The sequence below is a fragment of the Littorina saxatilis genome, linkage group LG11 (assembly GCF_037325665.1).
Source record: "Littorina saxatilis isolate snail1 linkage group LG11, US_GU_Lsax_2.0, whole genome shotgun sequence".
Lineage (NCBI taxonomy): Eukaryota > Metazoa > Mollusca > Gastropoda > Littorinimorpha > Littorinidae > Littorina > Littorina saxatilis.
In genome coordinates, this window is record NC_090255.1 from 22,364,100 (window position 1) to 22,387,511 (window position 23,412).

Here is a 23,412-nt window from a genome sequence, read left to right on the forward strand (position 1 = left end):
TTCCGTCAATCTGCAATTTTGAAGAAAAAAAACAAAAAAACCGAAACTACTTGCGGAACGCGTTTTCGAACTGCTATAGTGAACCGGTTGCAGTTTGCCCGGGTTGGAGTTCATGAAACTAAAACTGTGTGTGATAAGTTTGGTGCTTGAAACTCAAGTGCTTTTCCTTGAGAACTTTGCACTATAAGAGATGCTACTGCTTAGTTGCTACTTTGTGCAGTGCTACATCATGCTGTTTGCATGTGTGACATTCTGTTTCATCATTTAATTCAATGCCTGTCTGGCAATGTTTGCTTCTTATAATTAAATATTTCGAACTTTTATTTCAGTTGTTCAGTTGTTCACTTTCTATTTCATGTAGTATGGCTGTTGTCAATGTTAATTGTTATCAATTGTGTCGTTGTGTTGGAAGATGCAAGTGTGAAAGGATACAAAAGAAAAATGATTACTTCTGTGAATTGTTTTGATTTTGTTTACCCTTTTTACCATATCATTAGAATCTGAAGGTATTTTTTGACCTGCATGATAGTGTATTTTTTTGCCAGGAAAGGCCACAAAATCACAATGAATAATGCAAAAATTCGTTTTCGGCCGGGGGGCAAACGCCCCCCTGGACCCCCTAACGGGGCCCTGCCCCGTACCCCGCCAGGGCTTGGGCGGTCCCTGGACCCCTGCCTCAAAAAATTTTCAGTCAATTTGATTTTCCTAGGTTTCACCCATGCTCATATCATTGGAAATTGAGTTATTGGTGTTCCCAGACTCAGAGGAGAATAGGTCAGATATATGCCTTGATTGCTGTAATTTGGGCCAAATACGCCAAACCGTCTCAGCGAAAATCACATTTGATCATTTTGTTTGGATCATACCTCGTATCACATTTTAATTTTTTCTGCACCACCCCTAAAATTTCAGGGATTAAATTGCTTTTCTTCAGTGGGATCCCTGAACATGACAGTTGCCAAAATAGCCAATTTTCTTTCAGGAGTGTCTACTGCCATTTAGTGTATTGTGAGACCTTATCAGTAGACTTGACAGAAAGACACCTTTTATAACTTGACAGACTTACACAGTGTAATTAATGGATATTGGCAGCATGAGTCTCAGTGTAATTAGATTTATCAATTTACTTTAAAGTTCTAAAAAGAACTGACTGATAAGCTTGCAATATCTTATGACTAGATTCCCCCCCCCCCCCCCCCCCCCCCCCCATTGTAACACTTTCTACCCCACTTATGTTGACCAAGTATTTTTTCCGCCAAGACTAGTTCAGTATGTAGTTGTGCTGCAGCAGGTCACTCAGAATAGTAGTAACTGTGTAGCAACACGCTGGAATGCAGGCGTTGGATCGACGTTACAGGAAGCGACTGAAGCTAACAGCCTGAGCTGATATATCCGTACGTGGTCAGATAGAGCCATATATATGTGTGGGTACGGATATATATCCGTACCTGGGAGACAATGAGATAAGACACTCAAAATCTGAGAAAATCATGTCTCTAAGTTTGAAAGGAGGAATTAAGTCTTAAAATCGGGATCAATTTTCAGAGGTTATGAACAGAAAGTCTGAGAATTTAACAATGTCTTATTCTTGAAAGGGAAGGGGTCTTCTATCGGAGGGTCTTATTTTAGTTTAAAATAAATTAAAGGGAGGTTCCACCGTACTATTAATATCAGGCAAAAAAAACACATTCAGAGTTCCCTGTCCCAACCTATTTTTTACCACAAACTCTAGAATTTGTTTGTACCCTTCAACACAAAAACAAAAGCAAAAACACTTGATTTTGCAGACTTTTCAAAAAAAAAACTAGTCTTTTCGGACAGCTACATTACTCAGATTGCACGAGTTCCAGTCAGTTAAAAGCCACATGCTTCTGGGTAAAAAAATTTAAAAAAAAGACCTTCAACAAAAAAAACTAACTGAACTACCTCATTTTTTTGTCATGTCATCAGGAAAACTTCTTTTTATTGTGTGTGCCTTATAATAACATAAGAGTTAAAAAATCAGAACTTTTGTTTAAAAATGAGGAAAAAAAAGGGTAGGCGATTTTGGTGTGTTTTTTTTTTTTTTTTTTTTTTTAGGTGGGGGAGGGGTATAGAAAGATTAATCCATTGATAGGACAAACAAGTTTTTATACAACAGACAAGATGAACACTTAGCTTTGGATGTCAGGTTTGCTCCTTCAAAAAGGGCAGCAATTTATCAAAGTGACCTATTAATTAGTTTGTGTTCGGAGTCTGTTTTTGAGTCACTTGAGAAAAAGTGACTCTATGTAATCGGTCAGTGTTAGTCTGTCCGGCCGGCCGGCCGTCCGTAGACACCACCTTAACGTTGGACTTTTCTCGGAAACTATCAAAGCGATTGGGCTCATATTTTGTTTAGTCGTGACCTCCAATGACCTCTACACTTTAACGATGGTTTCGTTGACCTTTGACCTTTTTCAAGGTCACAGGTCAGCGTCAAAGGAAAAATTAGACATTTTATATCTTTTCTCGGAAACTATCAAAGCGATCGGGCTCATATTTTGTTTAGTCGTGACCTCCAATGACCTCTACACTTTAACGATGGTTTCGTTGACCTTTGACCTTTTTCAAGGTCACAGGTCAGCGTCAAAGGAAAAATTAGACATTTTATATCTTTGACAAAGTTCATCGGATGTGATTGAAACTTTGTAGGATTATTCTTTACATCAAAGTATTTACATCTGTAGCCTTTTACGAACGTTATCAGAAAAACAAGGGAGATAACTAGCCTTTTCTGTTCGGCAACACACAACTTAACGTTGGGCTTTTCTCGGAAACTATAAAAGTGACCGGGCTCAAATTTTATGTGAACGTGACTCATTGTGTTGTGAATAGCAATTTCTTCCTGTCCATCTGATGCCTCATATAATATTCAGAACTGCGAAAGTGACTCGATCGAGCGTTTGCTCTTCTTGTTAGAATTTTGTTTAAAATGTATTGTTGATGCACTACAGGCTGAAGTGACAGGATGGCACGAGGACAGCAGAAGATCCAGTCGCAGGCCAAGGCCAAAGAGAAAGCGGCCGGCAAGGGGAAAGGCCACAACTTACATGAGCACAAAAAAGCCGCCGCCAAAGCTCTGACACATGTGTGTCCGGTATGCAAGGTCTGTATATCTATATATATCAGACCTGTTTACCCCCTCAAATGAAAATCAGGAATGCAACTGGTACTTTTCCGTAATTTGAGGCATCTTTGAGTAATCTTTTTTATCAATCATAAACCAGCTTGAAAACGATTAAACGACACGTTAATTCGCGCGCTACCATGCAAAACAAGTACAAAATTGTTAACCATGTTTAACAGTATTGTACTACACACACAGAAGCTCGATAACACACAACACAAGACACCTGATATATATGCAAGTTAACAAAGACAAGTTTACTTCATCTAAAAAAAAAAAATTAAAAAAAGTATTCAGGGGCGGAGCAAGAGAGCGAGAGGGGGGGGGGGGGGGGGGGGGGGGTACAACCTGGGGTCCAGGGGTTGGGGGGTCTGGCTGAAGAATTTTAGCTATTTTATTAACAATTTGTGGCTTATCCTTGATTTTAAACATGATAAACTGGTGTCAGCAGCCACTCATTATTTCTTTTAAAGTTAATATTAAATAATGGCAATTTATCTTCATTGACAACAACAAAAATTTCACAGACAGATTTTTTTTTCTCCACAGACTGAATTTTTGTGTTTTATGTTGCTTTTTTGACAGCAAGGGGGGGGGGGGGGGTCCGGAACTCCAGTAACATCCCCCCCCACCCTCCCCTCTACTCCGCCCTTGGACTATTTACAGTCAAGATGCATGTGAACAAAACCACCTTACATTCTGTCACATCAGACATCCTGCATTAAAACCAGTCATAATAACTCTCTCCAGAAGCTACCTTTAATTTTAGAGGACCGAATCGTTTATTTCATTTAAACATTTTGTTGTAAGTTTTTCGATTCAAAGAACTGTGATCTTTGCTATATAATATTGGAGAAATATTAATGGAGATCAGTTTTAGACTCAGAAAGACTTGAATTTCCGCAACAGCGCAAGTCACTGATGAGCTCGACCAAAGATCTACATCTATGTCTCTGGCGCGACTGACGGTAGTGAGAGATCGGTTCGCAGGTCTGGGAGATTCTGTGGAAGTAGAGACCTAGGTCAAATAAACTCGATGCGAAGCAGGCTCATGTTTTGCCAAACATAATTTCGTGTTTTTGTTTGTTTCCATGTTCATTTGTGTACTGCATTTTGTTAAAACTAATGCTGCGTCTAACCTCGGGACACGTGCCGCGACGTGACTCGTATTCTAACTGACTAGCTTTGTTGTTGCACTGATCTCAAGTCGATTACCAAAATGAATGTGGTTCGCTCTTCTTAAACTTCACCAGACACCGCCACTTGACTTAATAGTTGTGCCGATATTTCAGTACAACTTTTGCTTTTTGGGTTGGCATTTCGTCCCCACAGAGATCGGACCAATGTCGATCTCAAAACCGCGGAATCCGACAAATGCCTTGCTGTGCACATGCGCAGAAAAGGCTGTTTCGGTCAGCCTTGAAATCACAGTACTGGTGACTACCGCAATTTCGACTTCGAATTTTCACGCACGAAAAAGGTTCTCTCGACCGCAATTTCCGGAATTTTCGGTAGATTTCCGTAATACCAGAATTTAGACCCCAAATCCGTAATAATTCCGGACAATCCGGGAGGGTAAACAGGTCTGATACATGTATACGACTAGTGTCTGTCTGTCTGTTCGCGATGCACGGCCAAAGTTCTCTTGGATCTTTTTTCAAATTTGGACACCGTATTCAGCTACACCCCGGACACAACCTCACCGATGAGATATTTCAACACGTGCTCTCAGCGCGCAGCGCTGTGCGCGCTGAACCGATTTTTTTGGTTTTTTGAGTCACTTGAGAAAAAGTGACTCTATGTAATCGGTCAGTGTTAGTCTGTCCGGCCGGCCGGCCGGCCGTCCGGCCGGCCGGCCGTCCGTAGACACCACCTTAACGTTGGACTTTTCTCGGAAACTATCAAAGCGATCCGGCTCATATTTTGTTTAGTCGTGACCTCCAATGACCTCTACACTTTAACGATGGTTTCGTTGACCTTTGACCTTTTTCAAGGTCACAGGTCAGCGTCAAAGGAAAAATTAGACATTTTATATCTTTGACAAAGTTCATCGGATGTGATTGAAACTTTGTAGGATTATTCTTTACATCAAAGTATTTACATCTGTAGCCTTTTACGAACGTTATCAGAAAAACAAGGGAGATAACTAGCCTTTTCTGTTCGGCAACACACAACTTAACGTTGGGCTTTTCTCGGAAACTATAAAAGTGACCGGGCTCAAATTTTATGTGAACGTGACTCCCAGTGACCTCTACACTTTGACGTCTGCTTTGGTGACCTTTGACCTTTTTCAAGGTCACAGGTATGTCTTGAAGGAAAAAAATTGAAATATCATATCTCTGAAACTATTCATCGGATTTGATTCAAACTTTATAGGATTATTCTTTACATCAAATTATTTACATCTGTATTGTGTTGTGAATAGCAATTTCTTCCTGTCCATCTGATGCCTCATATAATATTCAGAACTGCGAAAGTGACTCGATCGAGCGTTTGCTCTTCTTGTTTTGTTGTTGTTGTCGGGATCCACTACCAATAACTCTTCCTTATCTTCTCCAGTGTTTTCAGCCGCGATTATCTCCCTTCCTCCGTGTGGCGTCAATCCATATTCCCGTTACTACGTTACTATTTTGAGAAGGTCACTGCACATTACTATTTTTAGAAGGTCTCCCGTGTTTTGCGCGTTTATCTTCTTTCCTTCGTGCGTCGGCAAAGCCGGCGTACACCCGGGTCCCAGGCACAGCCTGGTATTCGGCTCTACTTCTTCCCGGCGAAGCGGTTAATCATCTAGTATCTTATATATATATTTATAGAAATTTAGAATGAGAACGCAGCTTTGAAGAAAAGTAAAAAATAGATTGACGTCAAGAGCGAGAATGCAGAAAAATTACCTCATGAGCAAGGGAGGTCATCTTTTACTCTGTGTGTCGTTGCCGCTTACATTCCAACGTGGAAGCAGCACGCACACAAGAGAAAAAGAATATATATATATAACATGTATATCTCTTGGGTCTCTGTCAGGCATGGGAATGATCAGATTAATGTTGGGTTTCAGAGGCTATTGAGTTATTGGTGTTCCCAGACTCAGATGAGAATAGGTCAGATATATGCCTTGATTGAACTAAATGTAAAGGTCCAACTGCTCTGGCTTTGTCCGCTTAGTAGGAAAATTGATGGTCAGAAGACCTCCTACGTGTCAAAACTAAGAAATGGTCAACCGGCCATGGGTCAGACCAATGCATGAGATCAAAAATATATGTGTCGGTGATTGTTGACCGAGGCCTGAGAACAAGGCTGTAGAGTTAGACTTGAGATGAATGGAAAGAAATTCTGCCTTCATGAGTCATGGTTTTGACTAGTTTTGCTACTATCTGATGAATTCATGATTTAACTTACCAGATTAATTTACTATTACAGAGTCTGGAATTTCAATGGTCAGATTCATATGATACATCAGACTGAACAGGGAGAGTGCAGAGAAACATTTTCTACGCTGGTCTCATTTTTTTTCATATTTTAACAATTTAAGCTTGTGCTGTTCCCATGCTTGCTCAATCATGAGTTACTCAATGTCTTTCTGTGTGTCATATTATGATACATTACAAGAGTACAAAAACAAAAAAACCCGTTGTTTATTGATGGAATGTTTAATCATTGAAAAACCAAATATTCACTATCTACATGTGATGTATCTAGAACTTTGATCTTGTGGTCTTTGAAGTGGTCTGACAAAGAATAATGAAAAAATAAAATACAAGATGAGAACTTAGTTCAGTTAGGTTTTACTTATTTAATCTTAAGATGAACAGTCTTACAAATGTTATGAACTATTTTAACTAATGACCTAAAAGTAAAATTGTGTGAATATTTCCTTGTCTCGGCAGCAGCAACAGGTAATAAATGCCATGGTGATGTACAAATGTTCAAACGCTAAATGTTCAAAGGATTACAGGTAGCTGATTTTCCAGGACAGTATGTTTCAAATCAAGGATCCTTTTCTAGGTACATGTACTAATGTATTTGGTGTATTTTCTGTAATTATCGGATATTGAAATTGAATTGTCCAACCTTGGGTTTTTTGGGTGTTTTTTTTAATAAAGCTTTATTGATATAAATTTAAATTGCGTTGGGGGTTTTTTTGGTCATGATTTCTAGCCTAATCATGAATAATAATTTCAGGCCCAGATGCCAGACCCCAAGACGTTCAAACAGCACTTTGAGAACAAGCACCCCAAGGAGCCCATGCCAGAAGATCTCAAGGATGTTTGACGTAAGGTAGTGTTTTGACACATTACTGTTATTCAGCACTTGGCTATTCACGACTTGTAGGACCCCATGACCCAGCATAATTAACAGGCCCAAGGTGAAGGCTGTACGGTTTGTGGGGGGAACCAGAACTGCCGGTTAGAAAACACATGGAAACTTTACTACACCACGGATTGCTTTAAAAGACTGACCTGAACGCCGTAATCCAGCTCAGCCACTTGCTTAACAAAAGTAAATTCTCAGGAAAACGTTTTCACAGTCACACAAAATTCCCACAAACGAAATCGCACGGGAAACATTTTACTCTTTCGTATTTTACTTGCCGCAGACATAGCGAGCAATTCAAAATCACGTTTGAATTTCAGCTGTACAAAAAACGAGAAGTGATTACATCTCTTTGTGGCAACATTTGTCTTAATTCTTGTCTAAAAGAACCGGAAGTTTGCGTTCCCCCCACAAATGGGAAAGCCGAGACTAATAATGGCTGCCACCATACACTAAGTCCCAAACCCTACACTAAGTCCCAAACCCTACTACAAGTCGTGAATACGCCTGTGTTTTTAGTTCCTGTGTGTGTAAATCTGCTTGCCTTTCTGATTCGGGTGCATATTTCCCTCATGAGAGTTAAGACTTTGTGAAATATGATTAAACACTTTACTTGGAATTTTATGCTGTTTTTTGACAACCCCAATCCATAGTGTTACATTGACATACATGTATAATGCGTAAACCACCGTAGCTTGTTTTCAAAAAATTTTGATCGAGGATTAGTTCATATGGTGGAACAGCCCTTTTAAGACCCCAGAGTGAAGACTTCCTCCCTTTTAAGACCATGTTTTCTCAGATTTTCTGTATTATGGTGAAGATGTAAATCAGACATGGGATTCTTCCGTAAATTTACGGAATTCCGTAAATTTTTAGGCTCCAGGGATCATTCTTGAGATTCGTGCAAATCCGCTGAGAAAATTTTGGGGTATATGTAGGTATAGACCCAAGTTTTTCGGCCGGTCCGCTGATCGCGACGCTCCATTCCATACTATTCTTGAACGGTTGGTTCCTAAAACGGTCAGACTGTTGCTGGTCGATCCGTATGGGAACGCGCTCTTTGTCTCCTACAGTCACCGTTTCAACGTAGCTATCGGGGATTCAGTATAAGCATACCGTATGAGAATGATTCGGCGCCATTTTTACATCGCTTCGAGCCACCTGCCAAAATGATGAGGAAGCTAAAGCGAGACGAAACCGTTCTAGCCCGGGTACTTGAAATTGACCAGCAGAAGTACAAGAAAAATCTCTGGAGATTCGACTGGCTCGATGAAGTTGTATCATTGAGCTGGAAATACGAGAAAGGCCAGAAGACACAAGACGTGAAACTGAAAGTTGGCGATGCTTTTGCTAAAATCAACTTGCCGGGAAAAGCTCAGTGCACTTTGTGCAACGATGTTAATGTTATGATGTTATCAACTACGGCTCCAATGGAAAGACTGCCCTCAAAAGCCACTTGAAAAGCAACTGCAAGCACCTGACTATCCTGAAAACCCAGTCGGGTAATCAGTCACTGGGGTCGTTTGGCACCGACAAGGTAAGAACATTGAAACCACACCGTCTCTCTCTCTCTCTTTCTCCCCCTTATTTTGAGTCTTAGTGTAAAATTAATTTGAGAAACATGGGAAGGAAGAGAAAGGGGGGGTGCTATGATTAAGCTGAAATATGCATTTCAGGGCCATTTTTGTGTGCCTAAAACACTAAAAACCTTCAGCTTCTGGGGGCGAAGCCCCCAGACCCCGACCAGGGGCGTCGCCCCTGGACCCTACTGGGGGCCTTCTGCGGCCCCCAGACCCCCACCTTCTTTTTCCTTAATTATCACTTTTTCTGAATCCCATGTCTGGTAAATGATTTCACGACATAGATATTTGGCTTCTTCTGTTTTTACATGTTTTTTTTTGTTTCCTACTTGCAGACACGGCCCGAAGATGGGTCTGCTCAGGTCAAGATGAACGAAGTGATTGTGAACGAACGTTCAGTCTCCTATTCCATGTGTGGTTACGGTTCCTGAGTCATGCATCGTCCGCCAATGTTGTCTCCTTTTCTCGTCCTGTCTGTCTGGATGTTGATCAGTTTCTGGCAAAATCTCAATTCGCTAGTCGTGAAGACTGTTTGTTGTACCTCATCATCCTCATCACTTTCAGTTCCGTGAATCAGAAACATTGGTGCACGTTGGATTGGTATTTCATTTTAAACATGATTTTAATCAAAAGTTGGTTTGGATTTTATTCTGTGTGTCAGTGCACGTGTTTGTGTACGAGTGTGTGTGTTTGTGACCAGGCCAGGAAGTGAATATAAAATTTTTAAAATGTAACCAGGTATAGATTTATACATTTATTTGAAGAATTTTCACACAACCCATGGCAATATGTGGATGCTAATTTACTGCTGGAGAAAGATAAACCTAACAAGTTGCGTGAAGCGATATAAAAACATTTAGTCAAGATCAACACCACAAACCAATCATCGCCGAGACTACGTTCAGATAGTCTCGTCTAATCATACCGAAGACCGAGACAGGTCACGCTCGCCACCGCGAAGAATGCGTCCGTAGTACTTACTGAACCTATTTTCTTTCTTTCTGAGCTCATTTTTAAAGTTAACATGACACATGACATATGTATATATTGTTGAATTCAGGAGAAGATGAGGAATACAATGCAATCATTTTTAAATCTGTTTGCGAAAAATTGATTTTTTTAATGACAACTTTAATAAGCAAACAGAGGGAAGGGAGTGATAAGAAATGAGCAACTATAATAAAATATTCACTTACGATTTGTAATAAGGGGTACAAATGTGTGTTCAGTTCACTCTTCAGTCAAGAACACTTCACAAGGAAAATGGGATCTAAGCAGTATTCACTGTGTGTCAAAGACCACAGTGGAACACGCCTTACAATTTAAGACACCACCTCTTTTATGACCAGCTTTTTTGTCAGTCCTAAGGGAGCATATCTGTTTCATCTTTAGGCCAAATAAAAATATATGTTGGTTTAGGGTAACGTGACCAAAAAAGTCGGCTTTTTTTTTTCTTTTTTTAAATTTTAAAGGAGGTTACTTCCCTTAGTCTCGGTATAATTTGCTAAATGTGCCAACATTTTTTTGTTTTTTTAGAAAGTTTTAGGGTCGGCGGGAAGAAAATGGGGTCGGTCAATCAAGATATATTTTTGTTTGGCCTTATCTACCAAGGCCAAGGTTGATAAAAAATGAAACAGAAAAAATTGTCACCTATGAATTAACACTGTTCTTTGTTAGTGTTACCCAGCTTGTAATGAACAAAAACTCTAAAAATGATGACAGAAAAATTGCACACCTGAGAACAAAACAAAATCCAAGGTCACACATAATCACAACATCTACATCCCATTGTGACACTTAAAAATATCAAACACTTTCCTTCAAATATTGCTTTTGTTAGTATCTTTCTCGGGTCATCTCCTCACAGCTGTCACATAAAAATATATTATACCAGTTACGTCAATAACCAACGCTATGGATGCTGAAAATGCTGGATTTAACAGGTGTGTATGCAGCAGCTGTCGTACAAAATAACGAAAGAGGAAAAGCTAGCTGTTGCCTCGCCCCATCTCTAATACAGGTGTAATATGATTAACAGAGCAATATTATTACTGTTGCAACATTTATATGAAAGTGATTTGCTACCTTTTTCAGTGAAAGGGAAACAAAACAAATGAACCAATGCTGTTTTCAATGCAGCATCTGTCAGCAAAGTATTCTTGGTGGTTCATCAGACATATTTCACAACTGTTGTGTGTCAGCTAATGACGTAATGTACATGTAAAAAAAAAAAAACAGATGCACACATGAACATTTTCTTTATTTCTTTATTTGATGTTTAACATCGTTTTCAACCGTTCAAGATTATATAGCGACGGGGAAAGGATGGGATAGAGCCACTTGTTAATTGTTTCTTGTTCACAAAAGCACTAATACAAAAATTGCTCCAGGGGCTTGCAACGTAGTACAATACATGACCTTACTGGGAGAATGCAAGTTTCCAGTACAAAGGACATTTCTTACATACTGCTTGACTAAAATCTTTACAAACATTGACTATATTCTATACAAGAAACACTTAACAAGGGTAAAAGGAGAAACAGAATCCGTTAGTCGCCTCTTACGACATGCTTGGGAACATTCCTTGTTTAAACCATATTTAGCAGATATATATATACATGTATACAGCTAACATAAGTTGAACAGTAACAAGAGGCGAAGCCTTCAAGGCTCACGTAAGAAATAGACAAACAGTAACACAAACTCAATCACTCCGTCACACATACACACCCACACACACAGTAAGCTTAGGTGACGACTGTGCAAGAAAGAGAGACACTAGATCTAGATCTGTCTGTGTCTGCATGTAGCCTACTTACAGGGACACGACTGCCAAATAGTCTCGGCCCGCTCAAAATAACACTGACCGAGACCACACACACCACGCGAGAGAGAAAGACTACAGGGAGGCATGCCGTCATGATGCATTAATTGACGTCAAACACTTTTGACCGTGACGTAATCTTATGCGAGCTTTATCCATAGTCTTGGATAACCACTCACACATAGACTCGGAAATGTTAAAGTTTCTACCACAGACATACACACACACGCACACACGCACACACGCACAGACAGACAAAGTTACGATCGCATAGGCTACACTTACGTGAGCCAAAAACAAACAAGATAAGTTGGCTACCCAAATTTTCGGTCAAAGGGGCGTGTAATGAACCAATATATGTACCAATATACATATATGAACCAATATACATGTACTCGCATGAAGATACTTGTATGAGAAAATAATCGTATCATAAAATTATACAAATGCATGTACTGTACATAACAATTATTTACAGGGTTCAAAATACAAGTAATGCACTAACATGAAGACATTCAGTTTCGTTAATGCGCAAAAAAAAACCTCAGCATTTCAAACTACTCACTCCTTAACAATTGTTACTTGAGACAGAATTGTCTATCTTTTACACAGACGGGGGAACAATGACGCCAAACACTGCCCAAAACTTCAGAAAATTGCCAACACTTACATCATCAGGCAATTTAATCCACCAAAGGAACCATAGTGTGTGTACATGTGCTCATACAGCTCTGTGTGTGCTAATTCTAAAGATATGAATGCCCTTGCAGGGATGGCCAAATCTCAATACTAACTTTCTTAAAGTTACTAGCCCACCAGAAATGTCGCTGGCCCGGTACATACCACAGTAGCTGCATCTGCCGTGTTTATATGCCTTTGAAACTCGATATCACAACCAAAAGTGTTGCATATGACCAGAACTTCCACTTGGCAGCCAGGCGGTTTTTACTAGCCCGGCAGATTTTTTACTCGCCCCTGGCAATCGGGCTGACAATTTGGCCATCTCTGCCTTGCGTGTAATCTTGTGGATATTAATCCGATGTATTCCAATCATTGGTAGAGAGTCTGCAACTAAAAGTGGGTAGGAGCAAAGCCGAGGGTTTGTGACAGAATATATTCTAATAGCAGTTGTTTCCCTTTATGTGACTGCATGTGCATGATTTGCCCAACGAGACAATTCTGCAGAAACAGGTCTGAATTTTGTCACATGGAATAAGAGAATGTAACAGAAAACAACTTCAATTCTAAACTGTAGCTGACAGTTCTACAGGATTCAGTAGAAAATAACAATGTATGCCCGTCAATCAGTGAGTCGGCTTCATGCAGAGAACATACGCATTCTTCAATGGTCAATACTTTCACTCCTTTCAACAGAACTTGCTGTTATCCATGTCACAATTGATTTTAATTTTCTGTCTGCAACATAAAAGCCCAGAGGAGTAGTAACATCTTGTGTGCGGCCCCGTGGCCTAATGGATAAGGCGTCTGACTTCGGATCAGAAGATTGTGGGTTCGACTCCCGTCGGGGTCGGCTGCATACTTTTTCTTTTTTCTTTTGGGGGGGTGTGTCTATATAAGATTCTATAATTTTGCTGCAATTTGGCCATGTTACACTATGCAATTATGCGTGTACTAACACAAGTACATGTATGTGGGTCTTTGAATGTGTGATTGTTCTGTGTACTTGCATCATAGGTAGAGTGTCGGGAAAAAATGACTATTAAACAAAACGAACAAACAACAAGTCGCGTAAGGCGAAAATACAACATTTAGTCAAGCTGTCGAACTCACAGAATGAAACTGAACGCACTGCAATTTTTCAGCAAGACCGTATACTCGTAGCATCGTCAGTCCACCGCTCGTGGCAAAGGCAGTGAAATTGACAAGAAGAGCGGGGTAGTGGTTGCGCTGAGAAGGATAGCACGCTTTTCTGTACCTCTCTTCGTTTTAACTTTCTGAGCGTGTTTTTAATCCAATCATATCATATCTATATGTTTTTGGAATCAGGAACCGACAAGGAATAAGCTGAAAGTGTTTTTAAATTGATTTCACCAATTTAATTTTGATCATAATTTTTATATTTTTAATTTTCAGAGCTTGTTTTTAATCCAAATATAACATATTTATATGTTTTTGGAATCAGGAAATGATGAAGAATAAGATGAACGTAACTTTGGATCGTTTTATAAAAAAATGTTGTTTTTTTTTTTACAATTTTCAGATTTTTAATGACCAAAGTCATTAATTAATTTTTAAGCCACCAAGCTGAAATGCAATACCGAAGTCCGGCCTTCGTCGAAGATTGCTTGGCCAAAATTTCAATCAATTTGATTAAAAAATGAGGGTGTGACAGTGCCGCCTCAACTTTTACAAAAAGCCGGATATGACGTCATCAAAGACATTTATCGAAAAAATGAAAAAACGTCCGGGGATATCATTCCCAGGAACTCTCATGTAAAATTTCATAAAGATCGGTCCAGTAGTTTAGTCTGAATCGTTCTACACACACACACACGCACAGACAGACACACACAGACACACACACACACAGACACACACACACACACACACACACACATACACCACGACCCTCGATTCCCCCGCTATGTTAAAACATTTAGTCAAATCTTGACTAAATGTAAAAATTACGATAGCAATAACAACAAACCTGCATTAGAACAAGTAAGATCAAAAGTAAAATGTTGTATCAGGAAATATTAACACTGGTTTCTTTGCCCCACAATAGCACCCATTACTCCAAAGTCTAATGTACAACTTTTTGCTTATCAAGGCAAGGCTGCAAAAAAAGTCAAACTTTGTCATTCAAAATCAATGTACAGGTGTGCAAACTGATTATCTCCTACACCTTATCCTCCCTCGACTGACACGTCCAATGAGAATTTTAAATGTCAAGATTACGTTCTCATCTGAACTTTGGAACTTTGATCACACAAACATTTCATTAACCTCTCAATCACAGTAAAAACAAAAAAAACATGTCAAAATACAGCGGTAACCTGCGAAGCAAGATCCCTCTGATGAGAGGACGCCTCACAATAAAGGACACCTTCTGTTGTCCCTTTGTACATTATCTTGACATGAATATACCTGTCTTGAAAGGCCACCTGCAATGTAGGGACACCTTTGCCCGGTCCCGAGGATGTCCTTTCATCGCAGGTACCAAGATATCACAAATGTAACAAACACCAACAAACCAGTGGCTCTTGCAGGTGATTTGCAAGGCGTGATTTGCAAGGCGTGATTTGCAAGGCGTGATTTCCACACAATTCTATATGTCGAATGAGCGGCCTTTAAGACATTCTTCAGTCACCCCTTTGGCTGCCAGTTCCTCCTGTACACGAGACAGGTAGTGAGGGTCCGGGTAGGCAAAGCTGAAACAAACGTAAACAAATTCAATGTCATGGAATTGTAAAAAAAAATGAGTCTCTGATCTGCACAATTTAGTGGTTGTTTTTACAAATCTGAAATCTGAATCTCCCCCTCATGTCCGTGTGGCAAGAATCAGACAGCAGAGCACATCCTGCAGGCTTGTCCATACCACAATGCTCTGAGGGACAGGTGGGGACAGGAGTCAAATAAATTATTCCCTACTGTGACTACTCACACATGCATGCAAGCAAGACACACAGGCTGACACAGACAGATAAACACAAACACAGAGTGGACTATTTGTAATTTATGGCCTCAGAGAAAAAAGAAGACGATTTTTACGTTAATTTACATTTTCCATAAATTTCAAAGCCTCAGCTGAAGGGTTTGTGTATTTTTGATTGTCAAAACTGGCACAAAAAAAGGTTTAAACCACAGAATTGCTCACTTGTGCAAATCTGCTTAGACTTTTAACCAGACCAAAGTGACCTGTGAATGAGATGAAAATAAAGGACACATGGAATGCAAAAGCTTGTTGGCTTGGCTCCTCTCTTCACAAGTAGCACTGCATATTAAGACGCATACACATACATGTACACACACACTCACAAACCATTGACCCATAAAAGCATGAACACTTGAGACACATACAAACCTACCAACAAAATCACAGACACACCATACATACATAAAAGCACACACACACACACACAAATACTTAAAAGCATGCACACACCACATACACCCCTCTTCCCCTCCACCTCTCTCACAACACACTCTTACACCTACTGGGTTGTTCCGCCTTCAACGTTGGTCTTGTGGTGGATGTCGTTCCAGGTCACAACGTTATCTCTGCCTGTAGTTCGCGATGTGCCCACTGTAAAAACCAGTCGATTCTCGAAGGCCACTCGTAGAAGACGGTAAACTTTCTTCCCCTCCTCGCAGTCCGGGAGGAATGCTCGACGGGTCGTTCCATGGTATGGGAGGCCAGGATTCGGGTGCTCTTTCTGCAAAGAGATGAACAAGATTTTATCAATGTTAACCCATTTTATACAGCGACTTGTGTGTGTGTGTGTGTGTGTGTGTGTGTCCACACATGTGTTTGTGTGTGTTATTGTGTCTTTTTTAATTTGTGTGTGCAAGAATACCTGCGTATAAATGTGTGTTTGTGCAAGCGCACATTAATTTGTGCATGTGTAAACAAACAAATTAACTGAGCAGATCGAAACAAATCCTCCCTACCTAATCCATAAAACCACACACACCAATACTACCACTACAGCAGTCCCTCTCATGAACGGACACCCTTGGGCCATAGCAAAACTGTCCGTACATTGCAGGTGTCCTGTCACGGGAGGGGTGACCACACCACCCCCTCCCCCATACACTCACACAGAGACACACAAACAACAGAATTGAGTCTATGCTAATCACTTCTTGTGGCTACTAAACAATAACAATAAACTCCTAATACTTCTTTAAACGTTTTGTAAGATAGAGCTGCATGTCATAATGATGTAATTTATTTTCTTCTTGTCTGGCTTTATTGACTGCATGCCGATCATGTGGCATGGCAGTGACTTTTCACTCTTCAGTCGGAAATACACTGTACATGTATAACACAGCTCCCACTCTCCCTCACTAATGTAGGCAACCGACTCACTGGTCAAGGCTGAGGGGAAACGAGTATCTTGTCAATGAAAGAGGTTACACACAGACACACGATGCTGAGAACTGTGGCCGGTTTTTCACTTTCTTTCGCTCAGGACCTTCATCGACTGTGGTTTCTGTTGTTAACGTCCAACAGACAAGAATAACGAACACAGAGCAGTTTCATGTTGGCATCTTCGCATGTACTCCACTCCTGACCAAAACTACCCCCCCTCCTGAAGGGTACACGTGCACTCAAGTTATCAGTGACTGTCATCACGCCATTGCGGCTGTGATCTTTGTACACAGAGCCGGACTGCTCTGTTATCGATTTTGTTGTGGTGAAAATGTGACGATGGTCTGTCCGTACATTGGAGGTATGATCTGCTGTTGGGACCGAAAATGAGTGTCCGCGTCCACGTTTTGCAGGTGTCCGTTTAAGGGGGGGCAAATATAGAAGGAAAACACTCCGTGCCGAGCAAATGTGTCCGTACATGTCAGGTGTCCGCTCACGCCGGGGGCCGTACATTGCAGGGACTGCTGTACCACCACTACCACCTTCAACAACTCACACGCACACATACACACACTCAAAATCCTCACCTCTTGAATACCAGATGGCATCTCATAGTCTATGATGAGCATGCCGCAGTTCATGTAGCCAGGTAACCCTTGCCTCTCGCGCGACACACGCATGGTTCCACGCGGCTGGTTCCCCTTGATCAGCCCGTACATGGTGTTGCACGTGGGGCAGGCAGGCTTGTGGTGCTTGAAGGTGTCGTCAATGCACTCGGTGCAGAACGTATGCCCACACTTGTCAAGCTTCTTGGGGTTGGTCACTTCCTCAAGGCAGACGGCACACTTCTCTTCTTCTTCTTCTTCCTTTTCTTCCTCTTCATCTACTTCGTCATCTTCTTCGTCATCTTCTTCGTCATCACAGGAAAAACTATCAGCATCAACCTCCATGTCTTCATGATCCTTATCCCCTACGTTTGTGGCTTCTTCTCCATTTTTTAGGGTCATATTTTTCAGAATGAGTGGCAAGTTGGACTCTTCCGAATCTTGAAATTCATTGCAAGAACTTGACTTGGTGTTTGTGCGCTTTTTGCTTCTGGTACCACTATCACTGGCTTTGACTTCTTGAATTGAATGCTGCTTTGACAGCTTTGATATCATTTTGTCAAAGATTTCCTTCTGTCGAATGTAGAGAATAATCTTTCTTAGATTTCCACGAGACTGGGGTGTTCTGCTGGGACGAAAGGTGGCAAGAGCCTCTGTCAGTATGTCTATTGCATCATCATGCGATGCGCCAGCCTGACCTGCACATACACAGATACATAACCCTTGAAAGAGATTGAAGCATTAAGAATTTCAACACAATAAGAAACACATAATATCTGTAATGCGATGTCGTGAAATTTTGGCGTAAATTAATTCTTGGCGATTTTGATGGTTTTCACAAAGTAAATCATTCTCTATGAGAAATATTCTCTAAAATACGATTGACAATGAATGATGTAACATTCTTTCATCTTTCTATCCATACCAGGAACGAATTTATCAGGCATGGGAATTGAAAAAAAGTAAAAGAGGTTGAAAATTTGCTAGTAATATCAAAGTCAACTGTGCAAAGCGCCTACCCTTATTAGGGTGGTTTCCGGGGGAATGTCCCCCCCCCCCCCCCCCCCCCCAAAAAAAAAGTTTGTCTCCAAAGAACCCAAATTGTGCAATTTCTATTTGGTGTCATCTGAGCTCCAAGTTTGCCATTAAATTCAGTTTTCAGAATCATTTTTGCCTCCCCCATTTATTTTTTCGGCGGAACAAAAAACAATGTCGGCGGAAATTTGCTTTTCGGCGGACAATTCCCATGCCTGATTTATCTCATCAAAGTTGTCATTTTACAAACTTTGCTGGGAATGATTGATTGATTGATTGTGTTTGTGTGTGTGTTGTATGTGTCCAGTATTTTACAAAATAACAACATGACTTAATTAACCCCTATTCTTCACTTTCAACCTCCTCCCCCCTCATTACTTAGCAGGTAAACAAAGTGCTTTTTAATGAGTTAATATATCATACTAGATGAATACCCGCTTCGCCGGGAAGAAGTAGAGCCGAATGCCCGGCTTTGCCGGGTGTACGCCTGCTTTGCCAGCGCACAGTACGAAGGAAGGGAGATAAACGCGCAAAACACTGGAGAAGATAAGGAAGAGTTACTGGGAATGGATGTACAGAAAAACCAAAATCGGTTCAGCGCTGCGCGCTGAGAGCACGTGTTGAAAATTTTCGCCGGGAAGAAGTAGAGCCGAATACCCGGAAAACTTCTAAAAATAGTAAGGCCTAAAAAAAAATAGGTGTGGTTACGGTAACCCGACCTACCCTATTTTTAGGGGCCGACCCTATAACTTTTTATTACATTTGTCAAAAAAAGAAAAAAAAAACGAGTGCAGAAAACGCAATGAAAGCGACAGCGCTCGAGTCGCACACTTATTTCCCTGTCAAGTAGGTTTAATTTGTACACATTAGAAAAAAAAGTAAAAAAAAAAATGTGATTGCCTACCTTCCTACCCTATTTTCTTGGGCTATGTTACCGTAAACAGACCTATTTTTGTTTTTTGCCTAACGGGAATATGGATTGAGCGTTGTGGACAGTGACCTTCTAAAAATAGTAACGGGAATATGGATTGACGCCACACGAAGGAAGGGAGATAACGCAAAACACTGGAGAAGATAAGGAAGAGTTACTGGGAATGGATCTGGGAAGATGAACAGAAAAACCAAAATCGGTTCAGCGCTGCGCGCTGAGAGCACGTGTTGAAAATTCTCATCGACCAGGTTGTGTCCGGGGTCTACCTGAATATGCCCACCAAATTTGAAGCAGATCCATCGAGAACTTTGGCCGTGCATCGCGAACACACACACACACACACACACACACACACACACAGACAGACAGACACAAGTATATATAGATGCAGAGAATTGCTCTTGCTTCAACTGCTAATCTCTTTTAGTGGCTTCATTCAGTTTTGCACTCACCACTTCCAAGCAGAGGGAGAGCAAGTGACTTTTCCCCCTCTTTATCCACTGCCTTGAGCAACCTGTAGTACATGTGTTTCATTGTGTCGCACCATTCAGTCTTGGATTTGGACTTTGTCACGTTAGGCACAATTGCATGAAAAACTACTCCAAATGAGACCTTTGTGCCTCTCTTGGAACGTTCGACATCAGGGACATGTGATATACGGGTCGGGTAAATAAAACCCAATTTAAACTCAGACGTCCTGCGCTTCAATTCCTCCCTGGATTTTTCATACGTTTTGGGGCATATTTCTTTTAGTCGTTTCGAAACACCTCCTTTCCCTTTAAGTTGTAGGTCTTCTCCAGTGGCAAATGTAGAAGCCTTGGTTTGAAAAATGTCATTTTTGGTCACTACTATATTAATGCCACAGGGAAGTCTGAATTTCTTGCCCACAGGCAAAGCACCTCCATAAGCCATGATGAGAATTCAGAAATCAGCGACACCACTTTCAAAATGACATCAGGTCATCCTTGATATCAATGTGTTGCGCCTTGAATCAAAGTCACTTCTTTGTCAGCCAAACCTGCAACAACAACAAATACAACCATTTGAGCATCAATAACAGTAACCGTAGTTACATTACATGGGTCTATTAAATTTAAACAACTTATGTCACAGTAAAATCATCATTTGTGTATTTAATCGACACCAGTTAATCTGTTAGATATTAAGTTACGACATTTAAACTTCAACTACAGGAACATATATTGATCAATAATTAACTTAATATTCTACACTTGCGAGAGTGTTAAAACTTACAATTGGAATGGAAAGCAGAATTACATGTAAACACTTGAACATAAAACTTGCAGTTGCACCAATACATAAGTTACTTCACTTTCTAATTCCTCTCACACCAGACTAAACAAACCAAAAATAAAATTATCTGCCTTTGAGTGAGAACATTATAAAAACTAAATATTAATACATAAAGAAAAATCCCTCAGATTGTTGGGCTCTGAACTTCGTGTTCTAATTAGAAGACTGACAAGGAAGTAAACTCAAACACTGAAACAGCCGTACGTACGGCCATTTTTGTCAAGTTGTATATATATATTATATACTACTTAAACAAATTTGCAAATCGAACACGACACAGAGCATCGCATGCGCATAGATACCTGAATGTCCAATCATGAATCTGCCACCTCCTGGATACAGGTAAGCACAAGTCTTGTCCTTTGAGGAAGCAAAACAGCACCGAACTGAAACTGAAAGTTGGAATTTTTCAGTATCAGCAAGGTACGGTAACTCCAAAATAACTAAGAGATGTCTTAAAAACTTTAAACGGAAAGTAGATGAAACACAACAAAAAGATTTCAAAATGAAAATAATACAAGTCGCGTGAGGCGAAAATACAACATTTAGTCAAGCTGTCGAACTCACAGAATGAAACTGAACGCAATGCAATATTAGCATCGTCAGTCCACCGCTCGTGGCAAAGGCAGTGACATTGACAAGAAGAGCGGGGTAGTAGTTGCGCTGAGAAGGATAGCACGCTTTTCTGTACCTCTCTTCGTTTTAACTTTCTGAGCGTGTTTTTAATCCAAACATATCATATCTATATGTTTTTGGAATCAGGAACCGACAAGGAATAAGATGAAAGTGTTTTTAAATTGATTTGAAAAATTTAATTTTGATAATAATTTGTATTTTTAATTTTCAGAGCTTGTTTTTAATCCAAATATAACATATTTATATGTTTTTGGAATCAGAAAATGATGAAGAATAAGATGAAACTAAAATTTGTATCGTTTTATGAAAAAATAAAAAAATTTTCATTTCAGATTTTTAATGACCAAAGTCATCAATTCATTTTTAAGCCACCAAGCTGAAATGCAATTCCAAAGTCCGGGCTTCGTCGAAGATTGCTTGGCCAAAATTTCAATCAATTTGATTGAAAAATGAGGGTGTGACAGTGCCGCCTCAACTTTTACAAAAAGCCGTATATGACGTCATTATGAGGTATTTATCGAAAAAAAAGAAAATAAACGTCCGGGGATATCATTCCCAGGAACTCTCATGTCAAATTTCATAAAGATCGGTCCAGTAGTTTGGTCTGAATCGCTCTACACACACACGCACAGACACACACACACATACACCACGACCCTCGTCTCGATTCCCCCTCTATGTTAAAACACTTTAGTTAAAACTTGACTAAATGTAAAAATGACTAGTTGTTATACCTGAAGTAACTTTTCCGTCATTGACTGAAGACTTTTACCAATTAGATTTTGTAATGCCCTGCATTGACTTGATAACACGTACAGTTTTGTTGTCCTGCGGCTTATGGACACGGTAGGGAACGGCCAATGGGACATCGTGGGAAACAGAACTACTCTCTTCTCGAACGACATCGACAACGACGTGACCACCGCTGGGTGATCGACTTCGAACTGACGCTGAGGCGGAGGTGGACATTAATTTTTTACGAGATGAACTTGATCTTTCCAATCGTGCTCAGTGTCCGGCCTGAACTGCGTTGTGTTCCTGTTGCCCGTGGCGTGCGGGGAGAAGATGTCTGTCAGTGTCACCACCTTCCTCACGCTGGCCGTCTTAATGACCCAAATTCAAGATCCCACCAACTCGGACAGCATTTGCTACCTGGCTGTCTACCTGATTGTGCAGATGACGCTCGGCGCTCTGTCCATCGTTCTATCTGCCTTGCAGGTGGAATGACATCATAGGGTAAGTCTTCAATGAGGGAATCAATGGTCTCAATCTTGTTTAGAGCAGTGTTCGGCGATCGTTTTGCTGTCAGTGTAGAATTTTTTTAAAGAAGGTTGGGCTGTGTGATCACCGAACACTGTTGTGTGTGGCTGGCTGTGTGTGTGTGTGTGTGTGTGTGGGGGGGGTTGCCTCTTTGTGTGTGTGTATGTGACTGTGTATGTATGTGTGGATGACTGTGTGTCTGTGTGTTTGCCTGTGTGTGTGTGTGTGTGTGTGTGTGTGTGTGTGTGTGTGTGTGTGTGAAAGAGCGGCTCCAACAAAATAACCTGGCATCACACTGACCAAGGTTTAATATTGGCATTCAAGGCGCTGGTGGAAGACCGCCTGTGGGTCAAGGAGCGAACTACCCTGATAGCATGCTAACGTTAAATTAACGTTAGCGGTAATTTAACGTTTACCGCTAACGTTAATTTAACGTTAATTTGCTCATGTGATAAAACGTTAAATTAACGTTAACATTTAACGTTAATCTAACGTTAATTTAACGTTAATCTAACCATAATATAACGTTAAAATTAACGTTAATTTAACGTTTTTGCAAACATAAAAATAACCAAAATAAAACCATAATATAACGGTTAGATTAACGTTATTTTAACGTTTTTTGCCAACATAAAAATAACCAAAATAAAACGTTTTATTAACGTTTATTTAACGTTTTTTTAACGTTAGCATGCAAACATAAAATTAACCA

The 23,412-nt window shown here is 40.4% G+C and overlaps 3 protein-coding genes and 1 non-coding gene across 7 annotated transcripts in view; 2 read left to right on the top strand and 2 right to left on the bottom strand.

The window, feature by feature from the left end:
- Window positions 1-9,671, top strand: part of LOC138980027 (zinc finger protein 706-like) — an 11,192-nt gene extending 1,521 nt beyond the window's left edge. For 2 of the 3 annotated variants that reach the window (XM_070352820.1, XM_070352822.1), the window contains exons 2-4: window positions 2,976-3,127; window positions 7,328-7,418; window positions 9,375-9,671. In XM_070352820.1, the coding sequence (XP_070208921.1) occupies window positions 2,990-3,127; window positions 7,328-7,417 (228 nt within the window). In that variant the 5' untranslated portion in view covers window positions 2,976-2,989 and the 3' untranslated portion in view covers window position 7,418; window positions 9,375-9,671. Of the gene's footprint in view, window positions 1-2,975; window positions 3,128-7,327; window positions 7,424-9,374 lie in introns of all 3 variants that reach the window. The other variant, XM_070352821.1, reaches the window with a different exon arrangement.
- The window catches only part of LOC138980018 (cytochrome P450 2F5-like), a 426,282-nt gene that overhangs the window by 276,188 nt on the left and 126,682 nt on the right, over window positions 1-23,412 (bottom strand). The window lies entirely within an intron of this gene.
- Window positions 13,247-21,238, bottom strand: LOC138980019 (E3 ubiquitin-protein ligase DTX3L-like). The gene is made up of 5 exons (XM_070352807.1): window positions 21,107-21,238; window positions 19,943-20,508; window positions 17,507-18,222; window positions 16,043-16,260; window positions 13,247-15,255 (listed from the first exon to the last, which is right to left on the bottom strand). The coding sequence occupies exons 2-5, from the start codon at window positions 20,400-20,402 to the stop codon at window positions 15,153-15,155; spliced, it is 1,497 nt and encodes a 498-aa protein (XP_070208908.1). The 5' UTR covers window positions 20,403-20,508; window positions 21,107-21,238; the 3' UTR covers window positions 13,247-15,152.
- Window positions 13,322-13,394, top strand: Trnar-ucg (transfer RNA arginine (anticodon UCG)). The gene has a single exon. It is a non-coding gene; the product is annotated as a tRNA-Arg (tRNA).